Here is a 27539-nt window from a genome sequence, read left to right as displayed (position 1 = left end):
CTCCTTGGTCATAGGATATTTTCACACCCTCAGAGTCCAACTGATGCCGACAATAGACCTGCAGTGACTACGTTCAATTGACACTCGTCAGCCCCTATTCCAAGTGATAGTTTGATTAAGAAATAAACAAGACACCCTCAGGGTTTAACCCTAGCTGTGTAACAGACCTAGTCTGTTAACAGGTGCCACCTGGTCCAGCCAGAATTTCTAATACTGGCTCACTAATCTGTCCCCATGTGTTTTATGCAACTTTACATGCGTAAAAACTCAAACTGGACTAGATAGGCCACCCTAATTATAAACTATTTTCTAAATTTCTGAGACATAATTACAGATTAATGTGATAGTGGCAACCCTAATCAAATCAAAACAAAATTATGCGGAAATTTTATTAAAAAGATTTTCAGCTTACCTTATTTTGTGGCTACCCTGGTCATCCCTGGTCATCAGACTCCAACTTGCTAAACTCAGACAAGACTGAGGTCATAGTCTTTGGCCCACAGAAACAAAGAGAAAGTATTAGCAGTCACCTCCAGTCTGTCTCTCTCTAAAATCTTCAAATTAGGATAGAAATCTAGGGATAATAATGGACTCAGACTTGAACTTTAACAGCCACGTTCAAATCAATAACATCTACAGCTTTTACCAGCTAAAAAACATTGCAAAAATCAAAGGTATACTGTCAAAACTAAACTTGGAGAGACTTATTCATGCATTTGTCTCCAGTAGGTTAGACTACTGTAACGGCCTGCTCACTGGCCTCTCCAAATGAGCATTAAGACAGCTGTAGTACATCCAGACTACTGCTCGAGTCCCGATTAGAACTAGGAAGTACAAGCACGTAAGTCCTGTGCTCAGGTCTCTGCACTAGCTCCTGTGGCTCAGAGAATAGACTTTAAAGCAGCTCTGCTTGTGTACAAGTCTCTTCATGGCCTTGTACCACACTACATCTCGACACGACGTTAGTGCCATATGAACCATCTCACACTCTGAGGACTTCAGGGACAGGCCTCCTGCTGGTGCCCAGAGTCAGAACTAAACATGGGGAATCAGCGTTTCAGCTTATTCAGCCAAAACCTGGAATAGTCTTCCTGAAGATGTGAGACATGCCTCTACTTGGACAATGTTTAAATCCGATAATGTTTAAGAATGGTTCTGTTTATCTGTGCATATGACTGAAAGGTTGTGTGTAGTCTATGTGGTCTTATACCTCTTCTGATACAGCTCAAGATCATTCAAAAGCTATTAGGGAAAGTTTTATTTCTAGCCCTGTGAATGCGACTACTAATAATCAGGCTGATACCACTGTGGGATTTGCTTTAGGGGATTTGAAGTGATCATATTTGCACGTTAATAGGTCATTTCTTGTGTTTTGTGTGGTCTCATTTTGAAACATCTTGAACACCCCTTTACATATGCTAGGCTTCTTTTTATTGATTTTAGTTCTGCATTTAATTCAATACAGCCCCACATCCTCCTTAGCAAGCTGGTACAGGCAAAAGTAAACCCATTTCTAATAAGATGGTACTATTCCTTTCTATCAGATAGGCCACAACAGGTTAAGTTTAACTCAGCTCTGTCTAACACAACCATGTGCAGCACTGGGGAACCTCAGGGCGCAGTCAGTTCTCCATTTTTGTTTACATTCTATACCAATGATTGTGTTAGTTCTGAATCATGCCAGTATATCTTGAAATTTTCTGATCATACTGTCCTACTCAGCCTGTTGACAAAGACATCTGATGTAAAGTTTCATGGTGTTGCTGTAGAGAAGCTTGTGGCCTGGTGTGACTCACACAAACTGCAGATTAATACAAATAAAACAGTAGAAATGGTGATTGACCCCAGAGCAGCTGGTGACCATGGCCCAGTGACCATTCATGGCCATAACATAGAGCAGGTGAGCTCCTTTAAGTATCTGGGAGTCCATATTGATAGAGATCTGAGCTGGAACACACAGGTGACCACTGTCTGCAGCAGAATACACCAGCGTCTCCATTTTCTGCGCAGGCTCAGATTATTTGGTGTCAGTAGTAATATTATGCTCATTTTCTACAGAGCTACCATTGAGTCGGTGCTAAGATATGGAATCACCAGCTGGTTTAGAAACTTGCTGGTCAAATCAAAAACCCAAATTTTAAATCTGGTGAGGACAGCAGGGAAAATTATGGGCTGTGCTGTCCCTCTGAGCCCTCAAGAACTTTACAAAGAGGCCATAAGGAGACAGACCAGGAGCATTCTTTCAGACCCGACACATGTGTTGTACCCTGAGTATGAACTGTTGAGTTCGGGGAGGAGGTACAGGGTACCACGGTGGAAATATAACAGATATAGACATTCATTTGTGCCTGTTTCGGTGGAACTGTTAAATGATAAATGATGTAGAAATGAGTGATGGTGTGTTGAGAGAGATGTACTGCACCCTGGGTATGGTTTTGTTTGTTTTTTGTGGTGTGAGCAGCCCATTGGTCCAAGAAAAAATTCTCCTAAGGGAGACAAATAAAGAAATCTTGAATCTTGAATCTTGAATCTTGAATCTTGTACAGACTGAGCCCTAAAGCAGAGTCGAGAGACCAAGGAAAGTTCAACCGGTAATTTGTCAACAAGTATATAAAGCAGACAGTGGAGGCAAGGAGCAGGAGCAGCTCTTTACTCCTATACCAAGAGCAGTACGGCAGCAGAATCAGGACACAAGAGGAGCAGCAGGTAAGTAAAGGGAATTCAAAAATCCAGGTGAGTATAAAAAATCACAATACTCACAATACACTACCAAAACATGAATTATCCGGCAGCATGGTGGTGAGATGACTGGACTGTTAAGGCTGGTTTATGGTCTAGCATCAAGCTCCGTGCAACCATACGAGCTCCTGTGGGGCTAACCAAGGTCCAGGTGTGTCATGTGAGTCCAAATCATTTAATGTGCAATTATTTATTTACTTGGACAATAAACAATCACATTGGGCTCATATGCAGACATTTCTGGGCCAAACCTTAGCTGTTCCTAGCTGTTTTATTAAGTTTTCCATATAGTCTCTGTGAATCAACCAGCTTTCTGATTGGCTGTCCAGGTGTGTCACAGAGTTTTCTGATTGGTCATCAGGATGTAATATACAGGCTTACTTTCATAATGATGCTTCAAGTGAGACTACACTACGGAGCCCACCTGATGACATGCGTGAAAGAAGATTCTAAATTGTGGCTATGAAATATGATTTTGGTCCCACAACATGCAATTCATACCCACACTTTAGCCAATTTGTTCCCACGATTTAGCCAATTATTTCCTTCTTTCCTCATTATCCCCCAACAGTTCTCAATCCTCTGATTAGCTGTGCTGGCACCAGTGATATAGCTCCCCTCTCTGCCGCTGTCATCTTGATCATTGCTGCGTAAATACTGCTGAATATCTCTAATTATCACATTCTCTGTGCCCATGTCAGTCCGTACAAGTCTTGGTCATTCCCCAACAAGCTGTATGGCTTCCACAAAATGGTCTCCTATTACATTGGGAATTATTTGGTAAGTTTGCCTGATTTTCTGTGATTTTCTTACCAAAATGTGTTGTCCTTGAGTTTGGTAATCTGCCTGCTATCGCGTTTTATGGATATGATGGCCATCACTGAGTCAAAGTCTCCAACTAAATATCTATCGACAAAGGATATATAGTTGAAACCATAAGTTTACATATACTATTTATCCTTTAAATAGACACACACGTTTTTTTCCTCACTGTCTGAAATCAGACTAAACTTTTCCTGTTTAAGGTCAGTTAGAATTGCCAAAATTATTTCTAGAATTATTTCAGAATAATGAGAGAAGGATTTTTTGACCATTTTTTATTACTTTCTTCAAAGTCAGAAGTTTACATCCATTTCATTAGTATTTAGTACCATTCCCTTTAAACTCTATGACTTTGGTCAAATGTCTTGGATATTCTTCCACAAGCTTCTCCCAATAGTTGACAGGAATGTTGGCCCATTGCTCTTGACAGAACTGGTGTAACTGAGCCAAGTTTGTAGGCTGCCTTGCTTGCACATGCCTTTTCAGGTCTAAGATCAGGGCTTTGAGATGGCCACTCCAAAACATTGACTTTGTTAGCCTTAAGCCACTTTGTAACCAGTTTGGCAATGTGTTTTGGCCATTGTCCATTTGGAAGATCCATTTGCGCCCAAGCTTTAACTCCCTGACTGATCTCTTGAGATGTTGCTTCAGTATTTCCACATAATGTTCTTTCCTCATGATGCCATCTATTCTGTGAAGTGCACCAGTCCCTCCTGCAGCAAAACGACCCCACAACATGAATGATGCTGCCACCCCCGTATTTCACAGTTGGGATGGTATTCTCAGGCTTGCAAGCTTCCCCCTTTTTACTCCAAACGTAGTGATACTCATTATGGCCAAACGTTCAATTTTAGTTTTGTCAGAGCACAGGACATGTTTCCCAAAATTAAATTCTTTGTCCCTGTGTGCACTTGCAAACTGGAATCCTGCTTGTTTCTTTTGGAGTAATTGCTTCTTCCCGGCAGAGTGGCCTTTCAGCTCATGTCGGTACAGTCCTCGTTTCACTGTGGATAATGACACACTCTCACCAGCTTTAGGCAGCATCTTTGCAAGGTCTTTTGCTTTTGTTGGGTTGATATGTACATTTCAGACCAAAGCATGTTCATCTCTGGGACACAAAACCATCTCCTGAGCAGTATGATGGCTGGACATTCCCATGCCCTTTATACTTGTGTATAATTGTTTGAACAGATGAATGTGGCATCTTCAGGCATCTGGAAATTGCACCCAGGGAAGAACTTGTCTACAATTCTCTTCCTAATATCGTGGCTGATTTCTTTTCACTTTCCCATGATGTTACACAAAAAAGCAGTGTGTTCCAGGTGTGCCTTCAAATAGATCCACAGGTGTGTCGCTAACTCAGATGTTGTCAATAAAGCTTCCAAAGCATGACATCATCACCCGGGTTTTCTCAATTTTTTAAAGGCAAGTACTGTATGTAAACTTCTGACTTTGAAGAAAGTAATGAAAAATAGTTTTTAAAAATCCTTCTCTCATTATTCTGGCATTTAGCAAATAGAAATACTTTTGGTAATCCCAATTGGCCTAAAACAGGAAAGGTTCAGTCTGATTTCATGTCAATGAGAAAAAAATTTCATTTGCATCTTTTTATATAGTGTACATAAACTTCTGGTTTCAACAAGGCAGTTTCCACCAGCAATCTGGTCAAATGAAGCCGTTCGTATGAACAGCGAAACACTTCATTCTAAAATGTGAGTCCAGTAGACAGAATTGAATTCTCTTTTGCTATAGATCATAACTGGAAAACTGAGGAATTACACAAGCATCTTTCTAAGATTGAGACAACAAATACTCTGGCCCAGTAATCAAAGATATTACACGAACCACAATACATCTGCATTTCGACACCTCACAGTTCCACCTTATTATAAACTAAACTTTAATATGTTATGACCTAAATACAAGAGAGAGGAAGTAAAATAATCATGTTAGTGTAATTGAGTAGATTTTTCATAATTGTATTCTGTGTGAGATTTTTAGGCTTGTACTTGCAATTGAAAATAATTCAAGCCATGTAACTGTAATAAGCTACATTTTAAAATCAGTTACTGAATACAGTACAACATAAAACATAGCTAAAACATAGCTGTCTCACACATAACAGCACTGTATTATCTGGCGACTGACCAGTCATTTAGAGAATATGCAGCTTGCTTTTTCAGACAATTTAATAATCTTGTAACTGTTAAATTAGGTTTTGTGTAAAAGACTACTTGTGCTACTAGCATTTGTACGATAGTAACTCATATTATGAGAAGGAATTTTCACATGTTCTTTAATTTACTGCTGCCAAATTTGTACTAAAGTATGAGTACTTTCCATCACTGCATAAATGACTTTGGACATTTTTGACTATTATTGACACCAAATTGTACACGAGTTAACAGTCCTTGTATAGCAATAAAATGAGACGTGAGATCCAGCAGACTGCCTGGCGACAGTGAGGCCAATGCTTAGCCATCTTTATTATGAAACAAGACTGGGACCAGATCAGAGCTGTTACATAGTGGTCTTTTCCATGTCCTGGCACAACCCTGGACAGCGAGCCCCCTCCCAGAGGCTCAGGACCCCCCCACCCCAGCCACTTTGGTCCCTTCGGCTGTGTGGATGCGGTAAAGGGCTGTGTCTAGAATGACTTAAGTATGACTGGGGGAGCATTGGTGAAGCCATCGACATGCATGGACAGTTGTGTTGAAATTATATGCCAAGTGTCTAAAAATTGGAAATCACGGAACGTCAAATGAGGAACTAAAATATGTGGCTATTGCTGTTTCTATCTGATGCTCCTGGAAATAAAAAGTAACCCATCCTTCACTTTTTGCTCATCGAGTTACATCGCTTTTGTGCTCAGTGGCGGTGACTAGTGTCAAGACAGAACATGACTCTTTTCTTGTTTTCGTTTTTAAAAAAAATAAATTTATGTATACGTGACAAATTCAGTGCAAATCTACTCCGGTGTTCCTCAAGGCTCCATCTACGACCCCTTCAACTTTTAGCCAACTTTCTGAACAAATGGCCAAAACAAGCTCGGGTAAACAACCTGTTTTATCAGCTCAAAATAAGTTTACATCAGAGCTATTCAACAGAACTCTTATATATATGGAGGAAATTACAACAGAAATATTACAAATTTCTCATCTGAACACTGCTTACTTTTTTTTTTTGCTTTAAGAAAACAAAGTTAATTCAGAATGGCCAAAAGGAAGGAGAAAAGCAGAGTGTATCTGGTCCAGAGAGTATCAGGGCGTTGGACTGGGGGCGGGGTTTATTGGTTTAGGGGTGGAGTGAAGGAGCGTAAGGAGGTTTGTAATTTTTTGGTCGGGCGTGAAAGATGGAGGAGAGGGAGAAAGAGAGAGGGAATCAGAGCATCAGTCCATTGGTCGCTTCTCTCCATATTTCTTTGTATGCTCTTCTGCGTTCTTCAGAAATTTTTTACGGTCCTTTGAGTATTCTTCTGCGAGGTCTGCCCGGAGGGGGTGTTCTGGCTGCGGGTCGTTCACCAAAGCGATCAGGGCCTGGATTACTGAAACACAACGCACAGAAAAACACTATGAAGTTTGGAACACCATATTGTACTCTGAAATGTTCGTATCACACCAACAATAATGTAAACTCGATTTTGATACAAAGGAATAGACTTGATACTGATTTCGATACCACAGTGTTAATTAAAACACTCATCCTTAAAACGCTAGAATGTGATTTTCAACATTAAATCGTAGTACAGATAGATCGATAGATAGATAGACAGATGTTGTTTGAGTTGGATAAGATTGTTTTAGATGGTGATTTGGTAACATGTTGTACTCTGAGGCAAGCGGATGTCGATGGTCTAACTGCTGTCAATCAGTGTGGCATATGCCAATTCAAGCAGATACAGGTCTCTTAGGTTAGTGGCTTTGTTTACATACACACCAAAATGAGATTATTAGCAGATTTTTGAACCTGTTAGATTATGTAAAAAACACACAAACCACAAAATTCGATGTGAGTAATCAGACGAGTTATAATCACACACAAAAAATAAAAAAAATCAGATGATTTTGCTTTTTACATGTCATTTTAATAATCTTAAAACTCAAAAAAACAGATAATACTCTTGGCTTTTTGTTTTAATCAATAAATCCTGACATCATTCAGAAAAACACATACAATTTGTGAGTGTACCTTGGTCAGTTCTGGTGGCAGGTTTCCAGTTCTCCGCGCTGATGACGGGCAGACATACTTGGCCCTTCTCATCGATGTTGGGGTGGTAGATGCGAGTTTTGAATGTGATCTTGGGGGGTTTGAATGGGTACTCGGTAGGGAAAATGATTTCAATTCGGAATGCCCCTTTGTCATAGGGTGGGTTGTCCTGCAAAAGAATCATTATTTGAATGCTTTAGTCAAAACGTGATGTAAAAATCTTCAAAAAGGGCAAAATCAAGATGCATCATTTCTACTGCTACACTTCTATGGGGTATTAATTGCCAACACACAACATACATATATATGCTATATATATGCTATATTTGGCGAAGTTTCACTTTCGTTTCTGTGACTTGGAGTCATAAAAACGAAACTGAAGGGTTGTTATGTTGTAGTGTAAAGTTTTTTATCATGTTTTTTTATATTTATAGAGAACTGTCATGTGAGAGCATTGATGATGTGGGTTTGTGGGTCTGAGCATTGGACAGAATCTTACTGCTATAACTGTATCTAACTATAAGAAAGGTTCAAATAGGGCCCAGGAGAGATTGCTAAATAACTCAAACATAACCTCTTCAGGCCTGTTTTTGATGAAGGAACAACATATAGAAAGGTCAATTTTACATTTTTACATTTTACTTTAACAGGCAAGACAAAAATACTGTACAATGTGGACAAACTCTACATGTGTAATTTTATTTGTCATTGTAGATCACCAAACACTTACAGGAACGATGAGTCCTTGCCATGACAATAGGTTTGATTCTTCCACTTGGATGTTTCTGAAATTTTTTAGTCCAGCTTTGCGAATCTCATCAAGTTCCTACACACAAAACAGGAAGAGATAAAGGCAAAACTGAGCTGTGTTTTTATCTTTTAAGTTAGCGTATGCAGCGTGTGTTGCACAGGACCTATCTAAGCATACAATGTAATGTTGTTAAAATTTCAAACTCAATTTTGATACTAAGGAATAGACTCGATCCTCAGTACCAATTCCTAAAACACAGTGATAATAAAAAACATACTTTAGACAACAGAATGTGATTTTTGCCATTAAATCATAGTACTTTCTTACTTTTATATTCCCAAGTGGCCTTATATATGTGTAATTCCTCAGTGGTCCGTGGGCCTATACTAGTCATTGTGGTCTTATTCTTCTGAGCTCAAAATAATTTTAAAGCTATTCAGGAAAGGTTTACTTCTGTCCTGTTAATGTGGCTTTTTTAGTATCAATACTTGCTCACATGGGTGTCTAGTTTCGGTGCTGGTTTTCATATCAATTAGTATCTGATTTTCAATACTTTTGAAAATCCTAATAAATTGTAATGTTGTTTAGAGGAGATATAGCCACTGTTTTGTACTAGAGCTTTTACTTTCATTTCTGAGAAGTCATCCAGATAGCCACTGTGCACTCTTACTTTTATGAACTCATATTGTAATTAAACATTTTTCCGACAGTGGTTACCAAACATATTACTTGCATATTCTCAGAAACTTTTTATCAGCTGTGGAGCCCATAGACAATTACAAAATGTGGATGCAGTTCTAACACTCATGGACCAGTATGGCACCTATAAGTGAGTGATTACACGGATATAAGGCCACATGATAAAAATTAAATAAAGTACTGTAATTTAATGTTGAAAATCACATTCACAGAGTGTTTTTTTTTTTATTATAATTGTTTTATCAAAATTGGTATCGTGTATCGAGTCTGGTATTAAAGTCTATTCCTCAATATCGAAATCAAGGTTGAAATTTTAGTTATATGTCAACACTACTAAATAGCTATAAACAAAACAGTGAAACAATTGGTTAAATCTAAATTGCCATGTAGATTGGTTGACATCCATGTATTCTAAGGTGAAATAAGCATTACATTTCAGTTTCCTTGTTCCTGTACTCCCACCTTACATAAAAAGAAAGTCAAATGATTTCCTTAGGTTTCTATTGGACAGATCAAATTTAACAGAGTAGTAAAAGAGATAAACTAACTAGGAACTAACCATGCATTATTGGGTTTGGCCAATCACATAATCCCATACATATATTAGAGTAAAAAGTCAGTTACTACTATTAAATTACAATCAAACCCAAGACTTTGAATCACATGACAGAAATTGTATGGGAAATGGGTAACTTTGCCAACTTGCTACGCATGTGTCTCAGGTCTCACATAGAAATCCAGTCATCGCGTTCAAAAAGTGTAACAGATTTATTGTCTATCTTATTTTTAACCTACGGGGGACAGATTTACACAACAAGGTACCGACAATGTCTTCTCTTTTAACGGGAAAGACAGCGTTTGATCTGGAATCTTCCACATAACAGGGGATGACGCTAGTGGTTAGCAGAAACGCACTTCACAATTACCGTCAGCCTAGCTCGCTGCCGATTAGCCAATATCGCCATAATCTACAAAAATCTAACCCTCAAACATAAACCAAACCGGAAATAATAACATGTCGCAAAAGGGTTAAGTTTAGACCGTTTTAGACGAGGTATAACGCGGGTGTTAGTTTCGATTTCGTGGCCTAATTTGCCGGTCCGTGGCTGCCAGTTTCCTAGCCAGTACTGACCTCTCAATCGCACATTCTGGGTGGAAAATTGAGGCAGAAATGGTTATTAATGTCGGGATGAGTTGTTACTAGGTTAAATATACAGAAGTTGCACGGTTTAGCTGCCCCAATGAGCGAAAACGCGGTTAAATGTGTGTAAATAAGCGCGATCCGGAGCTTTACCTTGATCAGCCTCCTGCTCGCCGCCATCTTGAAACTATTGTGTACTCCCAGAATGCCCAGCGCGCTCAATATGGTTTGCACAGGGTCTGATGCTACTGCCTGGAGGAGATGATCCAGGAACAAAAATTAAATAACATGTTTTTAAATATATATGACAAATGCAAAAGATTGAATGGGGTTTAAAGAGCCTATATTACACAAAGTTTACTCTTGTGAGCTTTAAGTCATGTTATAATGCTGTTATCTCCTCAAAAACATACCTGGATTTGTGTTTTATTTCATCCACACATGCTGGTGTATTAGCTCAAAATGCTCTGTTCCACCTTGTGATGTCATGATGTGTCAGTTTTCAGTAGTAGTTAACAGCTCCTTTTAGATTTGTTGAGTAGAGACTGGAAATTCCAGAGCTGAAATGATCCAAATGATTATTATGAAGGTGTGTGGAGTTTAAAAACACAGTGGAGCACCTCCTGTAACACCACATGACATCACAAGGTGGAACAGAGTGTTTGAGAGAAGAACTCAGCCTAAATAACCAGGGTTTATGTGTTAAACCCCTTTATGGGCCCTTTAAAGGAACTGTCTGTAAAGTGTGTGTAAGGTAAACCTGTTCAAATCAAATAGCTTTTACTGATTGTACAATTGTAATTCTGATTTATTCTTATTCTAACAAATCATTGGGCATTTATTTATGTTGTAATTTTGTGTTGGTTCTTAACCTCCTGAGACCTGGTGTCCTCATATGTGGACAACACATTTTGGGTCATCTAGGCTACAATGCAAATTTTTAGAAGAAGAATAACAGAGTACAATAACAGCAACAATGCAAATATATTATATATATTCATTTTTTAATAGTTTAGAATGTTTAGAATATTTTATTTTATTTTTTTTTATTTTTCTTCCTGCTCCTGTCAGCAGCTCTTCAGACGAGACACATTGTTCCAAGAGGCACAATTGTTGTTTCTCATTTTGTTTTTACATTCAGGACAAATTTTGCTGTTTTCAGGGTCTAATAAATAGGTTTTGCAAATCATTATTCAAATGTTTTATCAAAATGATTAAAATGTCCACATATGAGGACATTTGATTTACATAAGTTTTTCTCAGAAACTATATAATGTAAAAAGATAATTCTTTGTATTTACACTCATCAGGTCCCAGTCAGCCCAAATAACAAAGAGAAATTAATAAAGCAGGTCATGCAAGAGCTCGGGTCTCAGGAGGTTAAGATGATTATCCAATCAGAAAGCAGAAGGAGCCTCACATGACTCTTTCATTTGGGTTGCCATTTCCAATACTGAAATTCAGTTGTGTTAAACCTAAACTGACTCTCGCTGATCTGACTTGTCACTAACTTACAGTACCACAGCACCTAATTATTAATCAGCCATTCATTAATCAGTGGTAGTGCAGCTTCTGCAGCTCAGTAAGTGAGGCATGGCATGTCCATATACTGAGAATGATAAAACTTCATTGGTGGGCAGGTCGATTACATAGAGATATTATTGTATTGGTTGTAATGTCCCACAGTGTTGCATCCAACTATGCACAAATCTGACCTATAATGTGGCCTGGAGGCATCACAGTGACTTGTCTACATGGAACTTGAAATTTTATAACATATGGAACATATAGAAAAAAATAAAATAAAATAAAGAGGAATTTATTTTTTGCTAATTGCTAGTATTCGTCCCAGTGGGTGGTCCTTACAGCCTTTTTATTGTTGATATCTTTAATTGTATTCATATATATTGTTTTGGGTGATGGTAAAAAATGGTTCCAGTTAGGGTTTGTGTGTGTGTGTGTGTCGCGAGAGAGAGAGAGAGAGAGAGATAGTTAGTTAGTTAGTTAGTTAGTTAGTTAGTTCCTCTGTGGTGGTGGAGCGTGCCTCGGTACAAGCAGCTCGGTGGTCACGGGGGCTGTCACTACCCGGAACAACAAGATGGCGGCTTCGGAGCAGCTGCGGGTGAGTCTGGACCAAAACACGCCACATTTCACACTGGGTCCTCGTGGATTTCACCTCTGGTTTCAAGCAGACTCTGGTCTCCATGTTTGCGCTTGTGCTGGTATATTGGAAGAGTGTAAAATGTCCTAAACGTGTGTGTTTACGGGCTTTATTTGTCGCAAAGCTAACTGAGCTAAGTGTGTTTTCTGTCTTAGGACAATATTCACAGACCCAAACGCGGTCAATTCTTTGAGTAAACCTAAACCCAAACGTAAAGCCAGTTGTATGTCACTTTACAGTTTCACACGAGCAGAGATCTCGCTACTCCTTTCACGTTTGGATGGTTGCAAAGTTCCTATTGTTTACAGCGAGTCTTTGTACTGTCTAGTTCCTCTGGAATTAGCATTTCACTGTCTACAGTTTCATTGTAGGCAGGTATTTGAGTACTGTCCGTAATAGATACTGTTTATTTTCTAAGTACCTGGAAAGTAGTTTGAAACAGGTTTTACCAGCTGACCTGAGTGCAGTATGGGGAGTGTGCATATTAAATAAATTAGTTCTTCTGGCTTTAAAAATGTAACTAGATGATGATTTATTTGAGGAATTTTTTGGATTGGTTTGATCAGAAGGTATACATGTTTCCTTATGTCTAATATTGTAAATTGGCTTTTTGCAATCTGGAACTCCGAACACTAAAGTACGCTATATTTAGTCAGCCTAAAATAGCCTGGTTCCCCAAGTCTCATCCCTTCTGTTTCATGTTGATCTGTACATCTGCAAAGATTAGTTACTCCAAGTATTATAAATATTTAGATTAAGATGCGTTTCCAGAGCCTAGAAGTCCAAAGGTGCCTAGAGCAGGATTGTTTCCTCCTTGGAATCTGTTAAAGGAATCAAAGGTATCTAATAATAACAAGTCTGCTCATTTGAGCAGGTATCGATACTAAAGTCACATTCCTAGGACAGAAATGAACCTACCTACGACTGAGGGATTATAGAGCTATAAGGCCACATGGTAACATAAAAGAAAGTACTACCATTTAATGTTTGTGTTTTTTTATAATCATTGTGGTATCTTAATTATTGAGTATACTCCTTAGTATCAAAAGTGAGTTTGAAACTAGTGGCTAGCACTCACCTCACAGCAAGAAGGTGTTGGGTGAGTTTCTTCTCCAGCCTTCCCCATCAACCCATACAGGTTCAAGGATTGGTTAAAAGCAGTGGTCTAAGCCTGTCACAATAACACATTTTGAAGTCTCAAAATATGTATGATAATATATGTATGTCTTTAGTGTTAGTCATGTTATTACTGTTGTCATGACACAAAAATTTCAAACTTTCGATATTAAGGAGTACAGTTGATATTCAGTGGGGATTCCAATACCACACTGAAAATAAAAACACTGTATCTTAAGACAATAGAATGTGATTTTCAACATTAAATTGTAAGTTGTCCAGGTAGGATCCATTCTATGCAGTCTTATATTTGTTACAGCTCAAGATCATTCTAACACTATTCAGGAAAGGTTACTTTCTATCCTGTGACTTTTTTTAGTATCAGTGCTTCCAATATCTAGTTTCAATACTAGGATCAATTGGTATCTGAGTTTCCATACTTTTGGGAATCCTATTACTTATTAGGGAAAATGTGTGGCTTATATCAAATTGTGAGGTTCGCTGTGCTTCCAGGCCTATTTTAACCTGGAGTTCTAACCAAAGCAGGCCAATGAGGTGAACATGCTGGTCGGGTGTGTTCTGGTCTGGCCTGTATACTGGGTGTAGTTGTGCAGGTTAACCTCTGCTCTACTCCTCCTCTCTCTCTGTATGTTGCAGACTTTGTTGTAAGCTCCTCTCAAAGTACAGCAGACAGAAAGCATGAACGTCCATCAGACCCCAGCACCCCTGCTCCCTCCGGTGCACCCTGATGTCCAGATGAAGCCGCTGCCCTTCTACGATGTGCTGGATGTGCTCATCAAGCCTTCCAGCCTTGGTAACACAAGAGCTACTTTAGTTTAGTTTATAGTAGTTTGAATTTTTGCATGTCTTGCCCCCCACCTTCGGTTGTGATTTTGTTTTTCAATCGTTATAATTTATTTTATTATATTGGAAATACCAGAATGTTATACATTATTCAATGTTTTGATGTTCAGATTAATTCATTTCCACTCTAAATTATTATTCAGATGCAACATCCAAACAGATCATCTTTACTTACCTAAATAATACTTAATACTTATTTTCCTAGGAAATCCAAAATGATAATGATGTATTTTTTTATACAGAGGGAGATCAGCCTGGTCACATCCTCTGCTGCCAAACATAGTCGTGCAATCAGATATTTTTTTTTTTTCGGTGATGCATGAGAAACGAAGGAGCTTATTGGTCACCCATCATTTACAAACAGAACTACATTTCTCTAACCTCAGACTAACAGCGTTTAATGCTTCACTCTAACCTGTCTCCCACCAGACAGATATATGTAGCCCTCTGAATGGAGTTCTACATATCAGTCTGGGAAGGCTCTCGCGGAAAGTGATCGGAACCAATGGTCGGAACCATCAACCAAAGACTTCACGCTGATTGGTTGAAGTCTCACAGCGAAACATGCTGAAAAACAAAACTACCTTCAGTTAAATACAGTTGAGAGAAAAGTACAGGCATCTTACCCATCCTCAAATGCACAACGTGCTTCCATCTGCACTTTTTTCACTAACTCAATATACTCTATATTGACGTTAAAATAGGCTGAAGTGCGTCTGTTGTCGTCACCATGTTTGTTTTGGTTTGTTTTGGTTTGTTTGGTGCTGGCTTTCTCCGGAACCACAGTGCTGCTGTGTGCTTGGTCAGGTTCTGCACCACTGATAGTGAAGGAGCTACACATGGCAGTGATTCAGCTGGAGCTGAAAAAGTTTGTGAACTCACAAATTTGTGAGGAATTTGTGTTGCTGGCATCTTCAGTCATTGATTCTGCAGAAATCTACAAAGTTTTTCTGCCTCCTGTGATATTTTTTAAATTTCTCTTTTCCTTGTAAGCAGCCATATTTGTTATGTTACGGACAGACCGTCCATGCTCCTCATTGGCTAATCCACCTGTCAATCACGTCTATCTGAACTCTGGGAGATTCACCGGTGACCAGACTCACATCTTTGTAAAATACTGAAGAAATGTGTATTCTGAATCCCAAACAATCAGCTTTTAACTCTTACTCGAACAATTATTTGGGTCAGTTCTGTTTGTAGTGTTGGCTATTTAGATAACAGTGGAGAGAAACATTAAATGGGGATTTTTTTTTCTTAATTGATCCATGGTTAAAACTGTGTTTTATTACAAAGAACAATAGGATGCAATTGTTAGATGCAGCCTTATAAAATGGTGAAGTGTCTTTCCCAAGGCCAGTATGAAACACAACTGGATCCATTTAGCCTGAATTATACAGTACTGTTTGGTCCTCCTTTAGCTAAAGTATTGTGTGCACAGGAGCCAGCACTGCTCAGAGGTTCCACCAGGAAAAGTACTTCATCTTTGCTCTGACTCCTCAGCAGGTGCGAGAGGTCTGCATTTCCAGGTAACCCACACACCCAGCACCTTTCACGTTTATACACAAGTCCTGATGTGCAATGGCTGCTCTATTAACCCTGTGTGTATGTTTGTGTGTGCGGGCGCACAGGGACTTCCTACCTGGAGGGAGAAGGGATTACATGGTCCAGATTCAGCTGAGGTGAGGCAGGGAAAAAGTTTTGGATTCAGTTCAGATGGAATTAATTACACATTATTATTAATATTATTGTTATTATAAATTAGACCAATTCCAAATGGCAAAAAACACAAAGGCTGCAAAGATATTATGTCCTCCGAGGCATTGATTTTCAACCAGTGTTCCTTAGAAAAAAATGGACTACTTAATGCAATAATTGACCATTTTGGATTGTTCTGAGTAAACCTCTGTACCAGAAAAAAGCCAAAAAATATCTTTATTGCTAAATCCCTAGTGTCTGGTACAATGACATTTTTTACACTTTTTTTGCTCAAATTGATGCAATGGTGAATGGTGTGCTAGAGCATCTTTTTAACAGAAAAAGTGTGAAGCAAATCTAGAAAGGTTGAAAAACAGTGCTCTGAGGTTACATTAACAAATATTTCCCTCCGCCATTGAGAGATTATATTCACTTCTGTCCAAAATTCTGAAGGCAGCTTGTCATTTTGAGGGGTTGAAAATCGAGCAATTGCCTACATTTTAAGATAGGGCTTCATTGTTTGTAGTGTGATCAAGTTATGTTAATATTCTAAGTGTGATGAATTTTTTGCCTTGTAACCACCTGTTGCTTATGCTGGAAATGTATAATGACAATGAGAATATCTTTTGTGGTAAAAAGGGACTGTAGGTGAGTTTGTCATAAATTGAAAGTACATATGGCGAAAATCATCAAAATCTACCCTACATATCGGCCCAAAAATATCGGCAGAGCTTATCAGTTAGCGGCTTCCATCCATCCACGCGACCCGGCCCCGGATAAGCGGAAGAAAATGGATGGATGGCGAAAATCATCAAAATCTACCCTACATATCGGCCCAAAAATATCGCTTATCAGTTAGCGGTTTCTCCATGTTCTAAACAATCATTATCTGCATTGGCCATGAAAAAACCCACATCGGTCAATCTCTACTCATGACGGATGTTTCTGAAATATCTCTAGCATAATCTCTAGTCCAATGGTAACCAGACCTCTACAGACATGAAAAGCATTGCATTTTATGATTAGTTTATCAGTTCAGATTTCAGTCTTCTCTCAGGTGATAATGCTCCTGGATAGGTTACACTTTACACATATTGCACATTGAGCAATATGTGTATAGTGGCTCTTGACTGTGGATAGTCAATAGTTTTGTGTCCATGTTTCAGGTTCTGTTTGTCTGAGACCAGCTGCCCTCAGGAGGACAACTATCCCAACAGTCTGTGCATCAAAGTCAATGGGAAGCTGTTCCCTCTGCCAGTGAGTGCCCATTCCTTGCAATATCAAACCAGAATTATAATTTAATTGCAAGTGGCAAATTACCGTACAAAAGATGCAATGATGTATTAAATGCTACAATAACATGAAAAATCATCCTCTCATTAAGTGTAAAACCTGTCAACCCTCTTTTAAACCTCTACACATGTTCTGAAATACAGGGGATTTTCTCAGCAGTCTATATTTTTGTCTTCTCTCAAATGAAAAATGCTTTTGGCAGTTTAAAATGTGCACTATGAACTGAATCTTGATACAGTTTTAAATTGTGAATCAGAATTGTTTTAATTGTAAAATCTAACAATTCTGATTAGATCTTGCATTTCTCTTAAATTTCAAATGACCACCAGTCCCACTATGTTCCTTCCAATGATTAGTTTATGTATAAAGAGTTTTCTGAACAGCTTCTTAAATGAATAATTAGAAATAATTATTATGATGAGTATTTTGAACGGTTACAGATTGTGTGTGTGTGTGTGTGTGTGTGTGTGTGTGTGTGTGTGTGTGTGTGTGTGTGTGTGTGTGTGTGTGTGTGTGTGTGTGTGTGTGTGTGTGTGTGTGTGTGTGTGTGTGTGTGTGTGTGTGTGTGTGTGTGTGTGTGTGTGTGTGTGTGTGTGTGTGTGTGTGTGTGTGTGTGTGTGTGTGTGTGTGTGTGTGTGTGTGTGTGTGTGTGTGTGTGTGTGTGTGTGTGTGTGTGTGTGTGTGTGTGTGTGTGTGTGTGTGTGTGTGTGTGCGCGCGCGTGCGTGTGTGTGTGTGCGCGTGCGTGCGTGTGTGTGCGCGTGCGTGCAGGGCCACGCTCCTCCTCCTAAGAATGGCGTGGAGCAGAAGAGACCAGGCCGGCCCCTCAACATCACGTCTCTGGTGAGGCTCTCCTCTGCTGTGCCCAACCAGATTTCTGTCACATGGGCCCCCGAGATTGGAAAGGTCAGCCACTGTCCACCTCTGTCCAAGATAAACATCAACACAGTTAATATGTCCTCTTTCTAGTGGTGTAGTCGCCTCTTCCTGGGGTCATGTACATGATGTGTTTGTCTGGTATATGTTGCAGACGTATTCCATGTCGGTGTACCTGGTCAGGCAGCTCACATCCCCTCTCCTACTGCAGAGGCTCAGGATGAAGGGCATCAGGAATCCAGACCATTCCAGGGCACTCAGTGAGTTCAGTGTCCATTCTTTACACTTACATCTATCTGAACTGCCACTGTCTACTAAGATGCTCATTAAAAAGCAACATTGTTGAACATTGTTGCAAAAACTTATTGCAACTTGTAGTATAATTTTCCAAACAAATGTATTGGGTGATTTTTTTCTGCACATCTGTGTCTGATTTTTGATCCTTCAAGACATTTACAACCATGTTTTAACACATTTCCAATAGGATGCAGAAATAAAAAGGTACTCCTTTTTGTCGGTGTTTCCAACCAAACCAAAATGGTGATGGCACGTAATACATGTATGTAGTATCCTGTGTTAACAGCATGGGTCCCTGTGTGTTACAGTTAAAGAGAAGCTGACTGCAGACCCAGACAGTGAGGTTGCTACTACCAGTCTGCGAGTGTCCCTCATGTGTCCGGTAAGTGAAAAGTCAATACACATCCCATTTGAAGCCTGGGTCCTGCTGGGACAAATTATCATCTCAGTATAGGATTTAGTTGTTCCCAATGGTCATAGTACTAACATCTGTCATACACACGTATGTATATTAAGAAATTACTTGCTGGTTTAAACCAAACGGTGTCAACTCTACTGATTTGTACCAGAAGATGTGAACCAGTTTGGCCTCCTGTGAAATGTTTATAGCCCTCTCAGTATTTCGCGTAATGATTTTTTTGTGTTTGCCGGGGCAGCTGGGTAAGATGCGTCTGACCGTGCCGTGCCGAGCCGTGACCTGCTCTCATCTTCAGTGCTTCGATGCGGCGCTGTACCTCCAGATGAATGAGAAGAAACCCTCATGGATCTGCCCTGTTTGTGACAAGAAGGCCACCTACGAAAGCCTCATCATTGATGGGTACTGGGCCTCACTGCTGTGTCAGAGTACTAGTGTAAACTCTAAACTAACTCCAGTTAATCATCATTTTTTGCATTTATTTGACTTATCTGCACTTTTACACTGTGTTTTACCTCCTCTTTATTTAATGCATTGGGGTTTGCTAGTGCTAGTTGCACCATATAGTGCAAATGTAATATTTTATCTATCTTGACGGGAGTGGTGTGCATCGATAAATGGGAAACGGCTAACTAGGTCAGTTTTGCGAAGCATGTCAGCTCAACATATAAGTCACCATTACTGGAAATATGGCATTATATCACAAGACCAAGTCAGCGTCTGGTGAGAAACTTATTTTATGTTTATATCTGTTTTTTGCAAAGAAATGTTACACACACCGCTACTGGCGTACTGGCTGGTCCTCCATTAACTGCATGGACATGAATCCAGTCCCAAGCCCCGTGAGCTTATTGTTGTGCAGCTGTTCATCTGTGTGGATGCTCCTGTAGCACCAATCTTTTTTTAATAGTTGTTCTGCTTTTCGTGGCAGCGCACGCCTACGTCACATCTTTGGGTGTGTCTTGCTAGACCTGTGTCATGCCCCTGGACCGTTAGGAATCAGCTGGGGGTGCCCTTCCCCCCAGCTGTTCTGTGCCAACACTGCCCCAACCAGTGGTTCACAGCAACCTGACAAACCTGATGTGATGTGCAGTAGTTTCATTACCGGGATGTCTGTGTAGACCCTCAGTCGTCCAGGTCTGATCCATAGCAAACAACGAAGTTAAATCTGTCAACTGGACAAATCTTGTAGGAGTGAAGACGTTTCACTGCTCATCCAAGCCACTTCTTCAGTTCTGGTCAGAATGCTGGTGGCCACTACCTTTAAACTGAACTCAAGAATGGATGAGCAGCGAAACGTCTTCACTCCTACAAGATTTGTCTAGTTGACAGATTTAACTTCGTTGTTTGATCATTACCGGGATGCACACTGATTGTGACTGACTTAAACAATAATCTTGTGTTTTATAGTGAAGGTGCAGTTCATTTTAAGAAAGGGGTTTTAATGAAATAATGAAATAAAAACATCATGCATCATAAAATTCATTTAATTAACAGTGACTAAATCTAAAGGTCTCAGCATTAGGTGAAGTAATCATGACTTGAACACAGCACAAGCATTTTAAGTCATGCAGAAAACCAAACCCAGTGTAAATCTCAAGCTGTAATTTCTCGTTTGATTGTGTGTGTCCTGTTTCAGCCTGTTCTTGGAGATCCTGAACGACTGCACTGACGTGGATGAAATAAAGTTCCAAGAGGATGGCACGTGGTGCCCCATGAGACCCAAGAAAGAGGCCCTCAAACTGCAAACGCTGCCCAAAGTGGAGGGTGAGTGAACCAGCCTGAGTGTGGCTGGTATTTTTCACAATGTGGGAAATCAAAGCTGGACACCACACACTCGCGACATGCGGACCTGCCTCCCATATGTTCATAATCAGGTCCCCATGACGTACACTACTAGTGAAAAGTTTGGGCGCTTTTTTTCATTTATTTTTCTTCTTTGTTTCCATGTTTATTAGGGCCTAAGCACAAATATGCGAGGATATTGAGTAAGCAACATTTGTCATTTTAGACAAATGAAACTTAGCATAAAAAATGGATCATGTCAGGACATGTAAAAAATTATATTATGGCCCCATCTTAACCCTACAGGAGGTTGGCCATCAACAAATTTTAATTTCTGAATCTTTACTAAAAAGTTATGCAATTTTTAAATTGTGCTTTTTATATACTTTTTTCTCTATAATTGCTAAACATAAATATAATATACATATCTTGAATGGCTTAACAGGAAGTAAAAATTATGTTTACATTTTCTTTAACTATGTGTTGGGAACTAAAGGTGTAACAATGAAACAAACACCGCGTAAGGGTTAAATAGTACTTCCAAATTAATCAAAATTCTTGGATTAATTTTCAAGGCGTTTCCCATTTTACTCCTTTTTTGTACACATTTTAACCCAACAAATTTGATAGATAAAGTTTTCACAAACTTAACAGCAATGTTGATTCTTTGAAAGTGCCAGTGTCTGGACTTGGACCAGCAACATCTGCTTGTGACGTATCCATCAGACTACAAGGGACACCGAAAGGTCTGCATTGTTGGAGCTGTTGGTTTCAAGTTGGTTTCTTTGCTCACACAATTGAGTATAACTCATGTCAGCTGAAAAATAAGGCACGCTGGGTTATAAAAACTGTAAGGCAGGATTCAGACCCCTTCTTCAGTCTACAGTGCTAATGCTTTCTATCAGCTACACCACTAGAGCTAGGAAAATCTTACCGTTTTAATCTTAAGAGTAAAACATGTCAGAAATTTTGCAGAGGCAAAAATGGAAGAACAATGTACTGCGCTGTCACTGAATAAATACATATCGCTTTCTATGTTGGATTTAGTGGTAGAGGAATGGAATCTGTTTGTTTGTGAAAGTAATTTCTGGACTTTACAAGTTGTCCTGTGTGTTTGTCAGCGTCGACTCCTGTCCGGCATGCAGCCCCCGCCCCCACCGACTCCTGCGCTGTGAAGAAGGCCGACGTCATCGACCTGACTGTGGACAGCTCTGATGAAGAGGAGAGCGAGCCACCGCTAAAGAAACGCTGTGCCTTCATCTCAAAGAGCCAGGAACCTGAGCTGCACCCAAAAAGGTACTCCCACCTCACAATATACACCCAACAGGTACTCCCACTTCACAATATACACCCAACATGTACTCCCACCTCACAGTGCTTTAACCATATACAAGCCTATACACAGATTAATTGAATTGTAAGAGGTACTGGTGATGTCCTCTCAGCATTTGGGGTAACTGCAGTGAGCACCAAAACTGTTACAACAGTTACATACAAGACCTAACTATCCTACCTGTGACGGATAGAAAAACTTCAATTCAAGTATTTAATTTGACTAATAACTCTGGTTATGCTGATTTTAAACCCAATTTACAAGATTAGCCCAGTAATTTAGGTTACAAGAATATACTGTTAACCAGGGATGCCAATAGACACCTTAAATTCTCGATGGCATCACACTATTTAAGTGCAATATCAACAATATCTCACATGCATTTGTATAACGTGTGTGTGTTTGTCAGTGTTCTGGCCTACCAGCCGCCCTCGGTGCGCATGCCCCCAGTGCAGGTGGCCGCTCTGGACCCGTACCAGCTGAGCTCCACCTTGGCAGACTACGCAGTGCCCTTTCACCCGTCCACACTGGCCTCCATCCCCACAGACATGCAGAGTGAGTGCTGTGCAGAGCCAGGTCCTTGGAGGTCCTATGTGTAGCATCATCACTAACCCCTCTCTCTGTTTAGGCCTGGACCTGTTCTCTCTCATTCAGGCTGATCCGCAGGTATGTTCAGACCATAATTATGCCCACTGTCTTCTGCTCAACACCGGCTCTCGATTATCGTGCATCATGAGTGGTCATGAGATTCCTCTGTTTGTGTGAAATGTTTATTTTTATTATTAGTCTTGATTCTATACAGGGGATTACAGTGATGTCTATGTGTTGACTGATTCTTCCTCTGACTGTCAGCATTACCGGCCCCCCACATTTCTGGACACTCTGCAGAGCACCGCTGTGGCCAGCACGAGCGGGCCCCTGGCCTCCAGCAGCCGCTACGACAGCAACACGCGTGTGTCTGGCACCATGCATGAGAGCAGAGTCATCTCTGAGGGGGGAGGGGCCTCCGGGGGCATGGCCGCGACCAGCATATCAGATATCATTTCACTGGACTGACAGTTGACCTGGGGGCGGGCCATATAACAACATACAAACCAATGGGGATGGGACCCTGTGATGATATGACCACAGCCCAGAGACATGGTGCTTTTCAACCTGTGCAGCTCTTTGACCAGTAGGAGGAGTGCATTTGAGCAGACTTTTATGCTCCGAGTAACAGAAGCATGGATTTAATCAACCACGGTGAAGTGTGAACACAGAAGCAACCGGTGGCTCGTGTGACCTCTTACAGGCAATATAAACCTGAGTGTACATGAGTATAACCACATATGGAACCTAACTGAAAGACCTGATATCCGTGTACTCATAATTTGTTACTGTACAGGATGCAGGCCATGCCTACCTCTGGAACTGGACTAAGAGGATCCATCTGGACCAAACCTGACCAAACCAAGTCCAACCACCTGTGTGAGTGAGGTGCACTCCCACACCATTAGCATAAGCATGTGCGCATTTAAACTTCGCACCTGTGGCCATCAGCCGCACTACGCTCTGCAGAGGGACTATCTCCGTGGGTTCAAATCAGTGTTCAGATCCTCCTAGTTTTGAGTTATGTACATTTATTTAGTCATATCATTTAAATTCCTCTCAAATGTAATCTGCAACCTATTTCTTTATTTTCTGGTGGCAGTTTGATCATTTTAAACCTTTCACAATATGGAGAAAACAAGTCATGTATAAGTAATTGCCTCAATATTGTCAAATTCAACCAAGCCAGATTAATGTTTGGACTGAAAGTGCTTTTAAATTTTTGTTTTAGCAGCGCATAATGCCAAATTATTTAATTTGTTCTAATTAAAGTTTGAGTAGTTTTGACTGGACTAGAATTGCATGGCCTTAAGTCTTTATTATTACACTGATTATTTTCCTCTAACATGTAAATCCAATCTAACCAAAATGACTCAAATCAAGATTAATTTCTGAAGTCATTTTAACTCATGGAGAAATTTTCTTTTCCATTGCAACCGCTGAAGATGGGAGAAGATGGATCACATACTCCCAAAACACAGCTGTATTTAACAAATGCTGTAAACACTGCCAAAAAAATCTATTTTAGTCAACTTAAAAATAATTGCAATAACCCTGTTTAGTTAAGTTTGCTTCCTGATCAATTAGACTTGCGTTGCTTAAATCCCTCCTCAGCAGACATGCAAACACGGCACCCCTAATTTCACTGGTTTTGCTGGTCATTGGAGCTCAACAGATCCCGTTGAAGCTTGCTTTCCCATAGATGTTATAAAAGGCGCATATTACGGCAACTTCTGATCTCTGTTCTAATGTTGTTTCCTCATCACAAACAGACCTGGAGTTGTATTTTTTTTCATTCACACTTTTAACTCTGCGTCTTTAGGCTGAGTTCTTCTCTCAAACCGAAAACTCTGTTCCAACTTGTGATGTCCTGCAATAATACAGGAATTGCTCCAAGTGTTTTTAAACTCTATACACCTTCACTCAAATCATTTGGGTAATTTCGTCTCTGGAATCACAAGGTGGAACAGAGGATTTTCAGTTTTTGAGGTGTAGACAAACTAATAATAAAGGATTACTCAAATATGTGTGAATGAAACAAAGCACAACTCCAGGTGTGTTTCTAGCATTGACCTGGCTTAAAGCTCAGGTCAATTTTACATAGGACCTTTAACAGTTGATGTGATTATTTTATGTTAGAAAAAGTATAAAAACCTAACGTTTGACTAAATGTTTTTCTAACTTTACAGTTTATAAAGTTTTAGAAATTGTAAATTAAATTATATGTTTTATGCTCATTAGTTACCACATAGCTTTATCAGCCCTTAAACCTGGGGTACCTGAAAAATTCTGTATTTACTTGCACCAATACTGAAAAATTAGCTGGATAAATAAGAGTTACATAACACAATTGGGATTCTTGTGTAATAAGTTAACTGTGTTTTAAGGAAATGAGTGCCATTTTCCGTCCCTACACTGGTAACGGTTAATATTGAATATGGGCAGATACTTAAAGTAAAAGTATCAGTATCGGTATCAGAACTGAAAAAGCTGATTCCGTACATCCACATTAGCTATAGATAAACCCTGAAGTTCAGTAAATGGAGGAAAGAAAGAAGAAAGAAAAGCAGAAGAAGAAAAGTTATAGTCTACCACTAACCTAGTTTAAACTATTCAAACAAAATGGAGATTTTTAAATTGAAATCATTTTTAATGAGTCAACCAGATAACCCTTTTTGACAGTGTTCACCTTTTAAAGGGCCTTGTGCTTTAAACTCTATACACCTTCACTAGAACCATTTTGATTATTTCAGCCATGGATTTGCCTAACAAGTTGCAGCTATTGTTTTAGCCCCACTGAAACTGCTTCAGTCCTTGGTGCGTCAGCAGATATTAGATACTTTCCATTGACAATCTCTACTGAACAAAAGGTAAAACAAAAATACTCAAATAAATGTAACAATTTGTGGTTTTTCTAGAGTATTATAACATAAAGTACTTCAGTTGAGGTTAAAAAATAGCTGTTAATGACAACACAAGGTGGCACAGCATCAGATTTGGGAATGCAGACACCATAATAATCCAAGATTACTCGAACATGTGAATGAAACTAAATGCAACCCCAGGTATGGGTCTGATGAGGTAACATAGCATGGCTTAAAGCTCACATGAGTCAATTTAGTGCAATATTGGACCTTTCAGTCAACCAAATAACCCTTTTTGGCAGTGTTCACCTTAACAGTAACTGCTTATTCTACTCATCCTAAACTGCAAAATGGCACAAATTTGAAGTGCCATGAACTGTGTGGTTTATGTTAGTCAAGTTACTGTAAATACCACAGAGCTTTGCATAGATTTGAAATATGTTGCATTCAAGTTTGATTTCATATCAAACTCATCATTTCATCTGAGGACGGGGCTTTTATAACTCTATGGGAGATTCATTGCTTTTGAAAGAAATTTCCAAACTTATGATCCGCAAATGCTGAGCCTTATCATTATTAGTTTGGGATTGACTCCACAAACTTGTCATTTTAATCTTATGTCTTAAAGTTCTTTCAAATGACAACAATCATCTTTAAGGTTGAATAATGGTACTTTCTGAAGCTATTGTGAAAAAAAAAATCTCACTTTGTATTTATACTGACAGAGAAAACGGTGAACTTTGTGCCTGTTTTTGTTTCATGTGGATAAGCCCAGTAATTACAGAGATAACCATGAACCAGGTCAACAAATCTGCAATCTCAGAATTAAACAACAAATTGCACTATAGAATTCTGACCTGTCCTCCAGCTCAATTTAAACAACACAACACAACCTATAAATTTAATTACTGACCCTGAATGTGTACATGTGTGGGCCCCTCTGTTTAAATGCGTTCTTTTGACAATTATTTTTTTGGTCGGAGGAAGTTGCTTTTATCTCTGTTGCCAAACCCACACTTCTCCTGCCCTCTGTGGCTTTGAGATCAGGCAGCTACTAGGGCGAAACCATGGTGGGAAAATATCCAGTGCTGTTTTCTTGACCAGTACTGCAATTGTGAACAGCCCCATTTGTCATATGTTTGTAATAAAACATTCTGAGTTCCATTTAAATGTGTCCAGTATTATCATTATCATTATTAATAATGCATTAGTCTTGGCACGTTTCCAGACTTTTAAAGTTGCATTATAATCTGGCGCATTATTCATTCACTCCACACTCATAGTGGTAAACTGCTATTGTAGCCACAGCTGCCTTGGGACAGACTGACAGAAGCAAGGCTGCCAATCTGCACTATTCACCTCTCTGACCACCACCAATACTCTCGCACCGCATTCATACTAGGCAATGTGAGGATGTGGCAAGTGTCTTACCTAAGGACAGCAATGTCTCTGATCCAAGTACTGGTACTAACCAGGCCTAGCCCGGCTTAGCTTCTGAGATCTTGATAAAGATTTTTGAGATAATGAAATTTACCGTTAAGTACAATAAAAACTTATTTGTAGAGCTGTAAACTATAGGGTTAGCAGGTTTTACACAAAATCAGTCTCCATGGAGACACACGGAGGGCATCTAACAAACATGGACATTTCAGAACATGTTGTGTATAAACTTTACAGGGTTAGCAGGTTTTACACAGAATAAAACCTCATGGAGACACAGGGGCATTTCATGTACATTATACTGGCTAAATAGTTTTAACATTGGCAATGTGATAGTTGTTAACACTGAAATTCTGAATCTTTCATTCTCCCCTTCCCGGGATCATTCAGGTGCAGAATGATCCCGGGAGCTGCTGTCAGGAGTTTCATGCCCCTGGTAGGGTCACCGATGAGGAA

At 39.6% G+C, this 27539-nt stretch overlaps 2 protein-coding genes across 2 annotated transcripts; one reads left to right on the top strand and one right to left on the bottom strand.

Annotated features, from left to right (window-relative positions):
* Positions 1-6491: 6491 nt before the first annotated feature.
* Positions 6492-10596, bottom strand: ube2l3b (ubiquitin-conjugating enzyme E2L 3b). The gene is made up of 4 exons (XM_033973295.2): positions 10512-10596; positions 8498-8593; positions 7750-7936; positions 6492-7105 (listed from the first exon to the last, which is right to left on the bottom strand). Exons 1-4 carry the CDS (start codon positions 10536-10538, stop codon positions 6951-6953), a joined length of 465 nt encoding a protein of 154 aa, XP_033829186.1. The 5' UTR covers positions 10539-10596; the 3' UTR covers positions 6492-6950.
* A 1764-nt stretch (positions 10597-12360) lies between these two features.
* pias2 (protein inhibitor of activated STAT, 2) lies at positions 12361-26813 on the top strand. Its single transcript, XM_033973292.2, has 14 exons — positions 12361-12480; positions 14293-14449; positions 15938-16025; positions 16128-16178; positions 17361-17451; positions 18257-18391; positions 18516-18621; positions 18967-19040; positions 19315-19475; positions 20713-20840; positions 21980-22154; positions 22601-22746; positions 22820-22857; positions 23044-26813. Exons 2-14 carry the CDS (start codon positions 14335-14337, stop codon positions 23245-23247), a joined length of 1512 nt encoding a protein of 503 aa, XP_033829183.1. The 5' UTR covers positions 12361-12480; positions 14293-14334; the 3' UTR covers positions 23248-26813.
* Positions 26814-27539: the final 726 nt, after the last annotated feature.

This window comes from Periophthalmus magnuspinnatus, chromosome 9 (genome assembly GCF_009829125.3).
Source record: "Periophthalmus magnuspinnatus isolate fPerMag1 chromosome 9, fPerMag1.2.pri, whole genome shotgun sequence".
NCBI classification, from domain to species: Eukaryota; Metazoa; Chordata; class Actinopteri; order Gobiiformes; family Gobiidae; genus Periophthalmus; species Periophthalmus magnuspinnatus.
This window is presented reverse-complemented; position numbering and strand designations above follow the sequence as displayed.

Excerpts from the sequence above, each read along its gene's own strand:
- ube2l3b (XM_033973295.2), bottom strand. The coding sequence starts at position 10,538 with ATGGCGGCGAGCAGGAGGCTGATCAAG. Across the intron at positions 8,594-10,511 it reads CGAGCAGGAGGCTGATCAAG|GAACTTGATGAGATTCGCAA; the intron begins GTAAAGCTCCGG and ends TTTTGTGTGTAG. Across the intron at positions 7,106-7,749 it reads TGCCACCAGAACTGACCAAG|TAATCCAGGCCCTGATCGCT; the intron begins GTACACTCACAA and ends GTTGTGTTTCAG.
- pias2 (XM_033973292.2), top strand. The coding sequence starts at position 14,335 with ATGAACGTCCATCAGACCCCAGCACCCCTGCTCCCTCCGGTGCACCCT. Across the intron at positions 19,041-19,314 it reads GAGTGTCCCTCATGTGTCCG|CTGGGTAAGATGCGTCTGAC; the intron begins GTAAGTGAAAAG and ends TTGCCGGGGCAG. Across the intron at positions 22,155-22,600 it reads CCTGAGCTGCACCCAAAAAG|TGTTCTGGCCTACCAGCCGC; the intron begins GTACTCCCACCT and ends TGTGTTTGTCAG.